The following is a 14041-nucleotide window of genomic DNA, read 5'->3' on the forward strand; positions in this document are numbered from 1 at the left end:
ACGGGGAGGTGGGGGAGTATTATTCCGTTCAGGTGAAAGGTCAACAGGAAAGCTTTGCTCGAGGAAAAGAGACTGCGCGTGACGTCACTTCCTGGCCTTTTCTTTTGCAAGTTTGGCGGGCGCACGTGTTGCCCCCCGAATAATTTTTGCAGTCGCAGCCGCCCCTCGCTTGGCCGGGTTGCTATGGTGAGTAAAGGGAGGGGAGGCAGCGCGATCGGAAGGTCCCGGGTTCCGGGTGATGCATCTGGGAGCGCGGTTTCGAAAGAGCCTCTTGGCTGCAGTATTGGGACTCCCCCCTCCCCGACTTCTCAGAGTAATAGGCGTTTATCCCAAGAGATGCGTTGGGATAGAGTTCTTATCACTCCTAGCTGAATGGACCCACCAGGCTGGGAAAGACTATTGTGCACAGTACCGAGCTAGATATGGACTATCCTGGTCTTTGCAGATTCCTAGTTTTCTGTATGTAGGGTGGGGGGTGTCTGTGCATCTGGTGGGGGGAAGAATGGGTTCTATCTATGGACATGGCTTGCAACTTTTATTTACACTATGCGGGAACATGCATACATACATTTTATTTATTTATTTAACATATTTATATAGCCACCCTCTCATGAAAACGTGATTCTGGGCAATGCACAAACAACAATTTATTTATTTATTTATTGGTTCGATTTATATGCCGCCTTTTTCCGGAGAGTCAGGGCGGCTTACAATGCGTTAAATAATAGCCTTCATACTTTTGTATAAACCTGCTTAGTAGGACTTTCGGCCCCCTCTAAGCGGTGTTTTTTTTTTTATACAAAGTCAGCTTATTGCCCCCACAATCCGGATCCTCATTTTACCTACCTCGAAAGGATGGAAAGCTGAGTCAACCTTGAGCCTGGCGAGATTCGAACTTGCAGTAATTGCAGGCAGCTGGTGCTACTTAACAGCACTTTAGTCTGCTGCACCACCAAGGCTCTTCAATCTCAAAACAATCGAGCATAATTAGAATAAAAAAGCGAAACCAAGATTTCGGGAGAACAACAGTCACTGGAATCATACAACTACCTTGCGTGAAATCTTTGAGGTTGATAGAGAAGCTATGCCTGGAGTAACCTCATGGGGGGTGGGGTGGGGAATGGAATGATGTTCCCAAGGCCACAGCAGAAAAGGCATGTTGCCTGGGTCCCATCAGGTGGAACTCTTTTGGAGATGGGACCCACAGCATATCTCTCCTGGGTGAATAAAAATAAGATTCCTAGTGTTAGGATTCCTTCTGACAACTATATGGTTTGAATACTGTGTATGTTCTTGTCATGGTGTTTGGGACTTGTTTAGTTAAAGCTTAAAAGAAAGTAAAATAAGGCCAGTTAATGGTGTATCAACTTATTCACGGTCTGGATGGTACTATGGTGCTGGAACTGAAATATGAAGTGAATAGTGAAAGACTTAAGGTAGAGAAAACAACACATCTTTGTAAAGTTGGCTCTAGGATTTACTAAGGTAACACAACATTAATTATGCTCATGAGTGTGTACAACTTTAAAAGAGAATTAGATATTTTTAAAACACCCATCACAGATTTGACTGCTTTCAGAATGGTTGCGCTGTAATTTCCATAATCTTTAACACATCTCTGGAAAATGTCCCAAATAATGAGATCAATAGATTAGCTTATGGCGTCATTAAGTGTATTTTGTCAACAGTTTTTTGAAATGCTATAATCTTTTTCTTAAACTTATAATTGATAAATCTTAGCAATCAAACTCTAATCAGGATAAGAGTCTAACAGTGTGTGTGTCTGGGGGGGCTGTTTTTATTTTATTGTCTATGCAGAGTTTGCCTCTCAATCCAAAACCATTTCTAAATGGGCTAACTGGGAAGCCAGTAATGGTGAAATTGAAGTGGGGAATGGAATACAAGGGCTATCTTGTATCGGTTGATGGATACATGAATATGCAGGTAAGTCAAGAAAATATCCATGTTATCCAACTGGTGAAAATATAGGGAGAAGATACTTCTGTACCTAAGCACAGTAAGGGATTAGTTTTGAGCAAATAAATTGAGGCTTAATGCAATGCAAATATAGCGTTGAATTATATGAATGAATAAAAAAACAAAATGCAAAGCCCAATTAAGTTCAGCAATAAGGTTAATTTCTATATTTTATTGAATAGGGTTTAATAAAGAATTCATGCTTTGTTTATATTTTACAGCATTCATACTGTATGGTGTTATTGCTAACAAAGTAAACTATTTTTATTATAACATCCACAAACCCTTATAAACTCATGATGTCTGTAAGAATTATGAACCAAATCCTGAATTTGGAAGAGAGGAGGTCTCCTTTGTTGATAGCATTCAAGTATAAATTGGATTCTTAGTTTACCAAAACTTCAGTTACATAACCCAGTTCCTACTAAGCTGGCTGCTAAAGGAAGACTTACCTGCTCCAAACTCACCAATCTATTGTATTTACATGATAGACAAGGGGACTCTTCTTCCATGGCCAGAGCGGAAAATAAACAGGCTGCTGTGATAGTTTTTCTTCCTGGTGCTTACCAGCCTACATAGAACTGTATATTGTTAGGTGGTACAGCAAAGTTTTCTTAAATAATTTTCATTTTGTGTATATTAAATTCAGGATAGTGATTACCTTTGTTTTGAAGACCTTCGTAACAAAAAAAGTTTCATATCCTATATGATAATAATTCTGCGTTGTATATCTATTGTATATCTATCTATCAGTCGTACTAGCCACATGACCATGGAAGTGTCTTCAGACAATGCTGGCTTCCTTGGCTAAGAATGGAAATAAGCATCACCCTGTAGACACGATTGGACAGGGGAAATCTCTGCACACTTGATCAGAAAAGATTAAAGAAAGTTAAAAAAAATAGAAAACTAAATTATTTTCTTTTTTTGGCTGAAAGAGTCCTTTGTGTTGGCTTAGAGAAGCCAGTGCTCTATCCCTGTTCTGCATTGACTCCCCACTTGAGGATGTGTTCAGTGGTGGATACTAAGGAAGAGACCTTTGTGTTTGGGGATGCTATTGGCTGAGTGGGACTGCAAGCATGGACCAAGACTACTTCCTCTATTTCTGTTGGGAGCTTCTGCATTATGACCTTTCTACTGAGGAGAGGAGACAGAGAAAAAAGCCTGTTGGCACAGTCCTCATTATTAAAGCTGGTGGGTGTCAAAATTTATGGGAGAAGAAAAGTATAAAAGGGAATTGGCAGAAGGTAGGAGCCTCATCAATTAGCTGGATAAGTCTGACAGCACCTACACAATAGCATTGCTCTTGTTATATGAGAATATGGGAACTTTACGCGGATCATAGCCAGGCATGATGGCAGGAGTGTGGCAGCAGCAAGAATAGATAACATGTATTGTATATAGCAGGGGTGTCAAATTCACATCGTCACAGTGGTGTCACATGACATATTGGGACGTTCCCCCCCTTCGCTAAACTGGGCATGGGCATGCCAGAGCATGACGCATCCGACCCATGGGCCGGGAGTTTGACAGCCCTGGTATATAGGGAAGAAGAGAAATGTCAGCACTGATCAGGAGGAGCTCTCTGCAATCAGCTGATGTGCTTCCTTCCATTTCATCTACTAAGCCAGCCTATTTTTTTTCTCTCCCTGCCACCTGATACCTCTGAAGTATCCCTTGATCACCATAAGTGTCAGTTAAGGATCTGTGTAATGGTTTCTTTATATATATATATATAGTATACATATAACAGTGATGGTGAAACTTTTTGGCACCGAGTGCCAAAAAGGGAGCGCACATGTCTAGGCCACAACCAGGAAATAGAGTTGCCCAGGGTGCATGCGTGCCCCTGAAAATGAACTACTGGTTTTAGCTACTGAACTTCCAGTTTCAGTCAGCTACTCTTCCAGGTTTCTGGAGCGCATGTGTGTGCGACAATCAGCTGGCCGACACGCATGCTCACACAGGAAAAAGGAAGACCAGCTTCCAGTTCCCGGCACTGCTGCATGCAAAAGGGTCAGCTGATCATGGTGCGCACATGCACACCAGAAACCCAGAAGAGGAACGGGCGACGCCTTGTGTGCCAGGCGACATGGCTCCGCGTGCCACTTCAGGCACGTGTGCCATAGGTTCGCCATCATGGCCTTATAAGATCTCAGAAATCAGTTAATACTTTGAGAACCACCAATTTAGAGTATTAAATGTTCGAACGTCTATTAAATTTTAAGTATGGATTGTAGAAAATGTTCTCTAAAAGGAATACATGTAACTCTCCTATTCAGTAATACTCATTTCTGTTTGTAAAGCTTGCCAATACCGAAGAATATATTGATGGTGCATTGTCGGGACATCTTGGTGAAGTTCTGATAAGGTAACTACTGCATGTAACTGAGTGGGTTAAAATGAAGTACTGTGGTAAGAGTGATTGAAGTGCTGGATGAAGACAGAGAAGTTAAAATTCACAACAGGAAATTTATTAGAAAGTATTGGGCCAATTGCTACCTTGCCAGATGTACATTGCATCTATCTTGCCAAATCATTGTGAAAATTAAATGAGAGGAGCCCTCCATATGATATGCCTTACTCTTTTTTGAATTATAAATCTAACAAATAACCGTTATCAACTACAGGTCAGGTTATGACCACTGATTCAGTAATTATTCATAGTTACGACATAGCTGAATGAGGGGGGCTTAAGGTTGCTCTGTGAAACACAGCAGTGGTGAAATGTAAAATTTGTTACTACCGGTTCTGTGGGTGTGGCTTGGTGGGGGGGGGGTAATATGACTGAATGGGCGTGGCCAACTTTTTTTTTTTAACTTTTAAAACCATTTTTTCTAAAACCTCTTTGGCTGAAGAGGTTGTAAAAAAATGCTTTTAAAAGCCTCTGATGATCCCAGCTGAGTTGCCTGATCAGCAGAGGCTTGCTTTTTTTAAAAAAAAAAAAAGCCTCTGACGATCCCAGCTGACTTGCCTGATCGGCATAGGCTTTTTTCCCTTTTAAAAACATTTTTTCTATAACCTCTTCGGCCAAAGAGGTTGTAGAAAAAATGCTTTTAAAAATAAAAAAAAAGCCTCTGATGATTGTGCGGCTCAACTGGGCAATGGGGGGGGGGATTTTTGCTACCGGTTCTCTAAACCACCCGCCTCCATTGCTACCAGATCGAGCAATCCAGTCCGAACTGGGAGCATTTCACCCCTGAAACACAGGCATCATAGCATCCACAGAATCACGTAATTACAATTTGGAAACTTGACAACTAACTTGCCGTTATGATCGTTGCAGCATCTAATGGTCATGTGATCATTATTTGCAACCTTCCCTGCTGGCTTCCAACAAGCAAAGTCCATGAGAAAGCTGGCAGGAAGTTGCCAGTCACTCCTACTCTTATTGCTTTTCCATCTGCGCTTCATAGCACTTTCCCCACCTACCCACATGCTTGCCTGCACCTACCTGCCTGCACTCTGTAGCATCTGCCTGCCCAAAGCTTTCACCTGCAACTTTCACCCATTGGCCTGTTTGCCTGGGACTTCTATTTCTTCCCACATTGCAATCAGGTGAGGTCCTTACTTAATAATCTACACGGTCCTGAAGTTGACAGTGGCAACCAGGAGTGTTGGAAATGCTGTTTGTAAGTGACGCAATCATGTGATGGTATGCTTTACAACCACATTGCTTAGTGACAGAAATTCCAGTCCCTGTTGCCATCATAACCTGAGGACTACCTGTGTAGTACTTGGTACAAGTAGTCCTTGACTTACAACCATTTGTTTAGGGACCATTCAAAGTTACAGTGGTACTGAAAAAAGTGAGTTATAACAATTTTTCACACTTAGAACTGTTGCAGCCATCCCCATTGTCACATACACAAAATTCAGATGTTTGCAGTGTCCCAGGGTCATGTTATCTATCGCCTTTTGCAGCCTTCTGACAAGCAAAGTCAATAGGGAAATCAAATTCACTTAAGAATTGTGTTACTAACTTAACAACTGCAGTGATTCACTTAACCGTGGTAGTAAAGGCTGTAAAATGGAGCGAAACTCACTTAAGTATCTTGTTTAACAATGGAACTTTTGGGCTTAATTGTGGATATCAGTTGACAACTACCTATATTGGAAAAAGTGCATTAATCAAATATCTTAGTGCTATAATAAAGTTTTCATTTTAAATCTTCTGTCAAGTTGCTAAATGCAATTTGGTTACATGATTCTCCTTCAACAGTCAAAAGAAATTTTCTTCCTCTGTCCTGAATTTCCTTTGCACCTCCACATGCTCCATCCCCCAAGATTTTGGAAGGCATAAGTCTGGGAAAGCAAAATAGTAGAAAGATCTGTTGCACGAGCCAAAGTTTGCTTGCTTCACAATTTCATTCTTTATAAAGCACTGTTTCTTTAGTGTATTTGACAGATAGAAAAATATATTAAAATAATGACACACATTCAATAAAAAGCAGTTTTAATATTAAACACAACACCAAATACAGAATCAAAATTGTTTGAATGCAAACCAGCTATAAAAAACAGTTGTTTTTTTTTAAATTCATGTGAATTACAGCAAAAATAACTTATCTCTTTATTGCCAGGTGCAACAATGTCCTATATATAAGGGGTGTAGAAGAAGAAGAAGAAGATGGAGAAATGAGAGAATAATGTTGGAAAATCTTGTGTTTTTTTAATGTGTAAAATATATATATTCAGTTGTAGCTTTTGAAAAAAATTCATGTTTTGTAACATTACATTTTGGGGGACAGAAAAATACATATGGCTGAAAGAAACAGTCAATATGAAAGATGAACCACAAATATAAAAACTGGGATTGTTTAGCCTTAATACAAATATTTTAAAGTAAATGGGATCAGATATATTCCATCACCATTTATGTTATATGACTCACTAAGCTAGGAGCAAGACTTATAACTAGTACAAAAATATACTTTACCCAAAAAAAAATTCAAGTAAAGTAGTAATCATCTTCACTTCTTGTAGTTGCATCTGTAGCTTGTTCTGCTTCGTACTTAGTCGATGGAGGCTGTGAGCGGTACACTAGTTTTCTTCCCGTCTAAAACAAAGCCGAAAAATATAACACCTTCATATGCATGGACTTTTAAAATCAGCCTTAATTTTCCTGTTAAAGTTCCCATTACATAGTCTTTCACTTATATTTTATACAAATGTAGAAACACTTGAAATGGATGCCTGTAGGTAGATTTAATTAGAACAAAACTATCAGACAAAACACACACATTTCAAAGTTGCTTTGAATGGGGGGGAGGTGAAGCCTTTTTTGTCTGAGAACCCAGTAAAGTCACATCACTGGACATCTTCCATCACTCTTTGAATTTGGCACACCTGAAAGTACAATTAAATGCTTTGCAGAAAGAGTTTTGGCAATGTTTGTATAAATTCTTTCGTTTTTGTGACATTACTGAAAATAGTTGAAGATAGTCATGATTAATTTGGCCCCATTAATATGGATATGTATCTTAAGGCTAGATGTTTAATATCCTATTTTGATTGAAATTATGTTGTGGCTGGGATTGCTCCAGAAAATAGCTGTCTGCACATTTTGTTACGGACTTTATGATAATTAAAAAGTTCTTTTAGACAGTTGTCGTCTATATTATTATTTATTTTATAATATCCTAATCCTTCAGAATTGAAATCAGAATTAAAACCAATAATATAAAAATAATTCAAACTCTGATTTAAATGTGATTTTAATGGATTTTTAAAAAGTAGACAAAGTCTACTTCAATTGTTGAATTAAGAATGCCATCCAAAGATTAGCAGCTATGATAATTTCTTCTGTGTGAGCAGAGAAAAATGCAAAAAAGTATTTTTCTAAGTGGCATGACCCCAGTGAGCAGTGGTTCTCAACCTTCCTAATGCTGCGACCCTTTAATACAGTTCCTCATGTTGTGACCCCCAACCAGGGGTGGGTTCTAATTTTTTTTACTACCGGTTCTTTGGGTGTGGCTTATTTTGTGGGTGTGGCTTGGAGGTCATGTGACCGGGTGGCCATGGCTATGTGTATAGGGACTACTCAGAAGGCTGAAAAAAGTCATTTCTGACAGGTCCTCGCACTTTTGACTGGTCCTCACACTTATGACCATCCTCACATTTATGCCCGTGCAGCATTCTTAACAAACATGTCACTCATTTCACAACTGCTTCTTTTCACCATGGTGATAAGAGGGCAAAAAACGTAAAATGTGAGGATAGTCGTAAATTCGAGATCTGGTCAAAAGTGCGAGGACCAGTCAAAAATAACTTTTTCAGCCCTCTGAGTAGTCCATGTGCACAAAAGGACTACCCAGAGGGCTGAAAAAAGTGATTTCTGACAGGTCCTCACACTTTTGACCGGTCTTCGCACTTATCACTGGTCATCATTTATGCCCATTGTAGCATTCTTAACAACCATGTCACTCATTTCACAACTGCTTCTCTTCACCATGGTGACAAGATAGGGCAAAAACGTAAAATGTGAGGACAGTTGTAAGTTCGAGGACTGGTCAAAAGTGCGAGGACCAGTCAGAAATAACTTTTTCAGCCCTCTGAAAGAGGGGGAGGAAGAGAAAGTAAGAAGGAAAGAAAAGAGAGAGGTGGTAGGTTTGAGGAGAAAGCTGTACAATAAAAAAGATGAAAGGGAAGAAAGCCAACCCCAAACAAATATAAAGATATTAAGATAAAGAATGAATTGTTAAACTTTAAAGAATAAAAGAGAACTAATATGAATAAATAGCAATAATTAGAAACACATATACAAACATACAACATATTTTCTTTTGTAGGAAGTTAGCACCCACCCCTTTCCTGAAAGAGTGAAATATTTTAGGAAATATGAAAAAGGCAGAATATTATATTTCCCTGGGATAAGCATGTTTTGAAGCAGCTCCCATCTTCCTGCCCCCACCCTTTGTCAATGGGCCATTAAGGCCTGGGCCAGTCTATTCTACATAACAAAGATCTACCTCCTTCGGGCAGAGCCATAGTAGGAATTGCCAAAGATCCAATAAAGATAGGATTAGCCCTCTACACAATAGCAGCAGAAACTCACCACATGTGACCTGGGAAGCACATGTGACCATCAACCAGCAAGGCTAGCTAAGACCCCACCCCCTGGGAGTCTGACAACCAATCAGAGTACTCTTTCTGGGCCCCAAGAAATGCAGAGCCAGAGAGAGCATAAAAAAACGAGGATTTACTGTATCTGCCCTTTTCTGTTCAGGAACTCAAGCCATGTGATCCTGTCCACCATTAAACCATCTTTCCAAGCAGTCTCCATGTTTCCAGTGTCTTTTTCCCCACTTGGAGGAGAACCTAGAAGGAGATTTCTTCCAACACTTTGAACAGAGTATTTGACCGGTTCACAAATTTAAACAGCGTTTAGTCATTTCAATCAAATTTACAATTTCTATATTTCCTTTTTGCCATATTTATTCCTCATCTATTTTTGTAAAAAACCAATATTACCCTTCATCCTCATCTCTAATCTTAATCAAATTCAATTTTTCCCTTCTATATTATACCCCTTGCCATTGTCATCTATTTTTATATCCATCCTCACATTGGTTAATTATGTAATATTACAGTTGTTTAATATAAATTCAACATTTTAATATAAATCAATTAGTTATATAACTACCTTTTTTGTATATTAATCAATATGAACATGAATATTCCAATTATTTCCATGCAATCCAATTTCTTACAAATCAATTAATTATATTTACCAATAATAATAAACCAAATAATTTCCCCCATATATTCCTCCAAACCACAACTTAACCATTTCTGCTTTCAACACAATATACAATTAATAGTATCTCAATTATTACAATTCCCTAGTTAAATAGAGCTTTTTTTCTTTTGTGTTTTAAAATCTTGAACTCTCCTCTTTTGCCCTAAATTTCCCATTGTTTGCACCTACCTTTTTTGGTGAGGAAAAAGAAAAGAATTCTGCCTGCCTAATTCTCCAACGTTGCAACAACAGCAAAGCCAACAGCCTGCTTTACTTTCGGTTTTGTTTTTCAGCATAGCTAGGGGAAAAAACATGCTCCAGCAAGCAGCAGAGCCCTGAGCAAAACAGCTGAGAGCAAATCAGCTGAGAGTCGGGAGCCGATCTAATCAAGGGCTAATTAGCCTATGCTGAAGCTCCGCGGGCCAATAAAATTACAAAATACCGAACCATTGGTTAAATTGCTGGCTCGCCCGCCCCTCGCCCACCACTATTTATTGGCAATAAATAGTGGTGCGGAGGGGCGGGGCAAGCCAGCAATTTAACCAATGGTTCGGCCGAACCCCCTAGAACTGGCAGAATCCCACCACTGGCTATAGGGCGGCCCTTTGAAGCCCCACGGCAAGAATTTAAACAGTTTTTTTTCTTCTTGCCATCAGCTGGGACTCAGGAGGCAGCAATAGATTGGGAGTGGGCGGGGGTAAGCGAATGGCCGGCGATTCAACAGAGCAGAGAGTGAGGGTGAGTGAAGGCGTGGGGGGGGCGAGAGAGGGCTTTGGCGACCCCTCTGAAATGGCCGTTCGACTCCCAAAGGGGTCGCGACCCCAGGTTGAGAACCGCTGCTCTAGAGGGTTTTTAAAATAATAATTAGCCCTTGTAGTTTTCCTAGAACAGATGGATCCTCAGTGCAGTGTTTTCCAGAGAGGAATAATGAAATTTTTGAATTCTTCAAGTCGCTAATCTAGCAGCTGTGTTATGTGCCAGTTTTAAGTTTATGAACTAGTTATAAAGGCATGAAAATTAACTTGCAAATGCAGTTGCAAGATCACTTTCTTTCAGGAAGAGAGAGAAAGTATCCCTACATATACTCATTTTTTAGTGTAGATAAATGCATTGCTGCATCAATTGGTATGTTACTAGATTGTACTATACCATGGATCAGCAACCTGCGGCTCTGGAGCCTCATGTGGTTCTTTCACCCCTCTGCTGCAGCTCCCTGTCACTCAAAATATGCATCACAACCGCCAATGTGCAACACCCGCCGGCATGCGATTTATTGAGCTTTTCAACTCCCGGTAGGCCAACCATGGATAAATCCAAGAAAACAGAACATTTAATTCAACTACATATGCTAGTTTTGTGACCGCTCAAGAAATAGGCAGGCATGGGAAGGGTTTTGTGGCTCCCAGTGTTTTCTGTGGGAAACTGGTCCAAATGGTTCTTTGAGTGTTTAAGGTTGCAGGCCCCTGTACTATACCATATAATGACAAAACTATTCTGTTGGATTCGTCCAATCTCAATCTAATCTGTATGTGTGAGCTTCAATTCCCCAATTTCCCCAACTAGCATAGTTGTTGACAATTGAGGGTTTTGAAGTCCACATGGCTAAAGGGAGTCACATTGAGAAAAATGGGTAAAACTTTTCTCTGACGTATATGGAAAAATATATTCACACACACTGAATTCATAAACTAACTTTCTTTTGGATTAAGCAGCTTTGCTGCTTAATTTCTTTGGCACAAGAAATTTTAGATACATGGATGAATTTTGTTACATGAACACATGTACCATAGTTAACAAAACCCTACTTTCTGAGTTTGGGCAACATTGCTAATGAATTTAAAATGGAAGAACAAGCTGAATTCAGTTAGGTGCTTGTGTTCAAGTATTTGCCTGAATATATGGAGAATTTAAAGTGAATCAAGAAACGGTAAGTACACGGCCCCGCCCTAATCTCTGTCTAATGTCCATGTGTTCAGATGGAAGCTCTGAAATTGAATTGTACTGTATGAACATGGAGTGGCTACTACAACTGTCAACACAATACAGGATCTTCCTTTATCAGGTCCTCGATCACCCAGAGACCTGAATTGAAAGTGAGCATATAAGATATAAGACCAATAGGGCCACATACATTATTTATAGCCCAATTCTTTGAATCGTTTTTCATACAAAAAACCCACAAAACTTCTAAAGTTTTGTTCTAAAGTCACAGTTTTGGAAGCTGAATTTCAGGATGAGAGAGATACGCCTTTTTAAAATAGGGCTCACTGCCCTTTAATGAATATATCTGCAGGTTTTACTGTGGGTTTATGCTACTTAGCCATGCAGCAGCTATGACAAGGACAGCCTGTATTGACTTTGGCCAAGCATAGTGCATCTCTACTGGGAGGGGTACCTTATAACACGCACAACAGTAACCTCCAAGGCTGTCTTGGATGTTGGGCCACTGGCAGATGGACATGTTGCATGGAGATGAGAGGATTATAATCCAAAGGTGTGGGTGGAAAAGCTGATCTTTACTGAGAATATTTGCCATGGCTGAATCAAATAGATTAGTAGGTGCAAAGGGGAGGGGCAAAATAAATCAGCTTCCTAAGTGGGGAAATTAGTAAGGCAAATTCTAAGGCCCCATTGCAGGCCCCATTTGCCCTTTTTTGTGTACCATATTAACTATTGCCCAAGATAATACTAGAGTTGTAGCAAAGTATTCAAGAGGCGCTCCAAAATGCACAATGTATGCAAAGCAGCTGTTTTCAGATTTAAAACACATTATTTTTCAGATTTGTGCAGCTACTTTCAGAAGTTGCTGTTATCTCTCCACGTACATACAGTATATAGCTATTTGGCTAAAGCTACTTGCTCATGGAGACAGCTGGGAGCAGCTTCTGTAATAGTCCAGTAAGCTTTGCAAATAAATGTCTTCATGCTTGCTGTGGTCCTGTGTATTATGAAGCATCTCCTTTGAATAATTGTTATAACTTTATTAGGCATCATTCCAAAAACACTAACATGTGGGTAGACAGTGTTGCTACATTAGCTAATCCTGTTCTTATAATGCATCCGTTTAAGCCAATCTTTCACCAAATATTTATAAATCTTATTAAAAAATTATGACCACTGCTAAACTGTATTGTGGGATGACTCTGTACATAGGAACCTGTATCTGTCTTTAAATGGGTAGAACACGTAATTCACAAATAGGCATTATTTCTAAGAATAGGCATAATTACTTAGATATAGTGTAAGATGCTAGTAAATTTTTTAACTACAAATAACTAGTTTAGGCATTGACAAAGTAGCTAGGCAAGCATCTATTCTGCTATCATCCAGCACAATCCAAGAACACATCTCTCTAAAGCACGACTACCAACCCTTTTCTTTGGTTCTGCAACTGCTCTCTCAAGAGCAAGCTTCAGCCGTTCTTCCTGAATTCTTCTGAGTTCTTTCAATTTGTCTTCACGTATCCTTCAAGAATGGAAAAAGGGAAGACTTTGAAAATGAAAAGTTTATTGACTAAAGAAAGCTTCCTTTTTTTAATGTTCCCCGATTTTATTTTATTATGTTTAAATCTGAAGAACTCAGCATTATTTCAGTGAGGGGGAAAAACATGACAGACCAAAGAATGAGAGAGGGTCATAGTGACTTATTGGAAACCTGCGACGGAGGCCCCCCTGCCTATGTGAGGAATTGCACTTCGAGCTCTTCCTTGCTCAAAGTCAAAAGGAAATCTCAATGTCTTTTCTTCATGCCTTCTGGTTACAGCTTCCATTGGTGCCACAAGGTTTCCTTCCAATAAAAACTACTTAGCACCTCATCCTTATACTGTATAATCACATCAATTATACATTTGTTTTGCCCCTACGAAAATGTTACATTTGTTCATTTTAGAAGACAAAGCTGAGTGTCCTAATGGACAAGAATAATATTTTATAACAAAACCCCCCACAAATATTGTCTCACTAGATGGGAAATCTTATGCATTATATTGGTGGGAAAGAACTTCCTAATGTCTGGCCACCCTCCCCCCTGTTATTAGTTCATATAATTCCCCGCCCCCCCAGAGTTCCAATGCTATAGACTGAACATTCTGCATTTTTAAATCACAGACTAGTTTTGCTATTTTGGGAAATATTTTTGGTTTGCATGTGGTTTTTTTAATTTCTAAATCCTCTAAACACTCTTTGACCTTTAATGGAGGCTCCGTATTTAGATTATCACTTATTTGTAATGCAACAGATATAATCTTCCATTATGTCACCAATCATGAGTTGAGGTTCTTGGAAATAATCTTTCTTTCTGTCCATATTCTCTGTCACTTGTATA

The 14041-nt window shown here is 39.4% G+C and overlaps 2 protein-coding genes across 2 annotated transcripts in view; one reads left to right on the forward strand and one right to left on the reverse strand.

The window, feature by feature from the left end:
• The first annotated feature begins 71 nt into the window (after positions 1-71).
• On the forward strand, positions 72-7584 carry SNRPF (small nuclear ribonucleoprotein polypeptide F). The gene is made up of 4 exons (XM_070947449.1): positions 72-186; positions 1819-1944; positions 4284-4348; positions 6561-7584. The coding sequence occupies exons 1-4, from the start codon at positions 184-186 to the stop codon at positions 6625-6627; spliced, it is 261 nt and encodes an 86-aa protein (XP_070803550.1). The 5' UTR covers positions 72-183; the 3' UTR covers positions 6628-7584.
• The window catches only part of CCDC38 (coiled-coil domain containing 38), a 29397-nt gene continuing 22284 nt past the window's right edge, over positions 6929-14041 (reverse strand). The window contains exons 14-15 of the mRNA XM_070947888.1: positions 13090-13183; positions 6929-7036 (exon numbers count right to left, since the gene is read on the reverse strand). Of these exons, the coding sequence (XP_070803989.1) occupies positions 6929-7036; positions 13090-13183 (202 nt within the window). The remainder of the gene's footprint in view (positions 7037-13089; positions 13184-14041) is intronic.

Source organism: Pituophis catenifer, unplaced genomic scaffold (genome assembly GCF_029215685.1).
Source record: "Pituophis catenifer annectens isolate HBS135680 unplaced genomic scaffold, rPitCat1.0.hap2 SCAF_7, whole genome shotgun sequence".
Lineage (NCBI taxonomy): Eukaryota > Metazoa > Chordata > Lepidosauria > Squamata > Colubridae > Pituophis > Pituophis catenifer.

What these genes read in the sequence shown, in the direction of transcription:
- SNRPF (XM_070947449.1), top strand. An exon ending in ATGGATACATGAATATGCAG is followed by an intron (nt 1,945 to 4,283) that starts GTAAGTCAAGAA and finishes CTGTTTGTAAAG; the next exon opens with CTTGCCAATACCGAAGAATA. An exon ending in CTTGGTGAAGTTCTGATAAG is followed by an intron (nt 4,349 to 6,560) that starts GTAACTACTGCA and finishes CTTTATTGCCAG; the next exon opens with GTGCAACAATGTCCTATATA.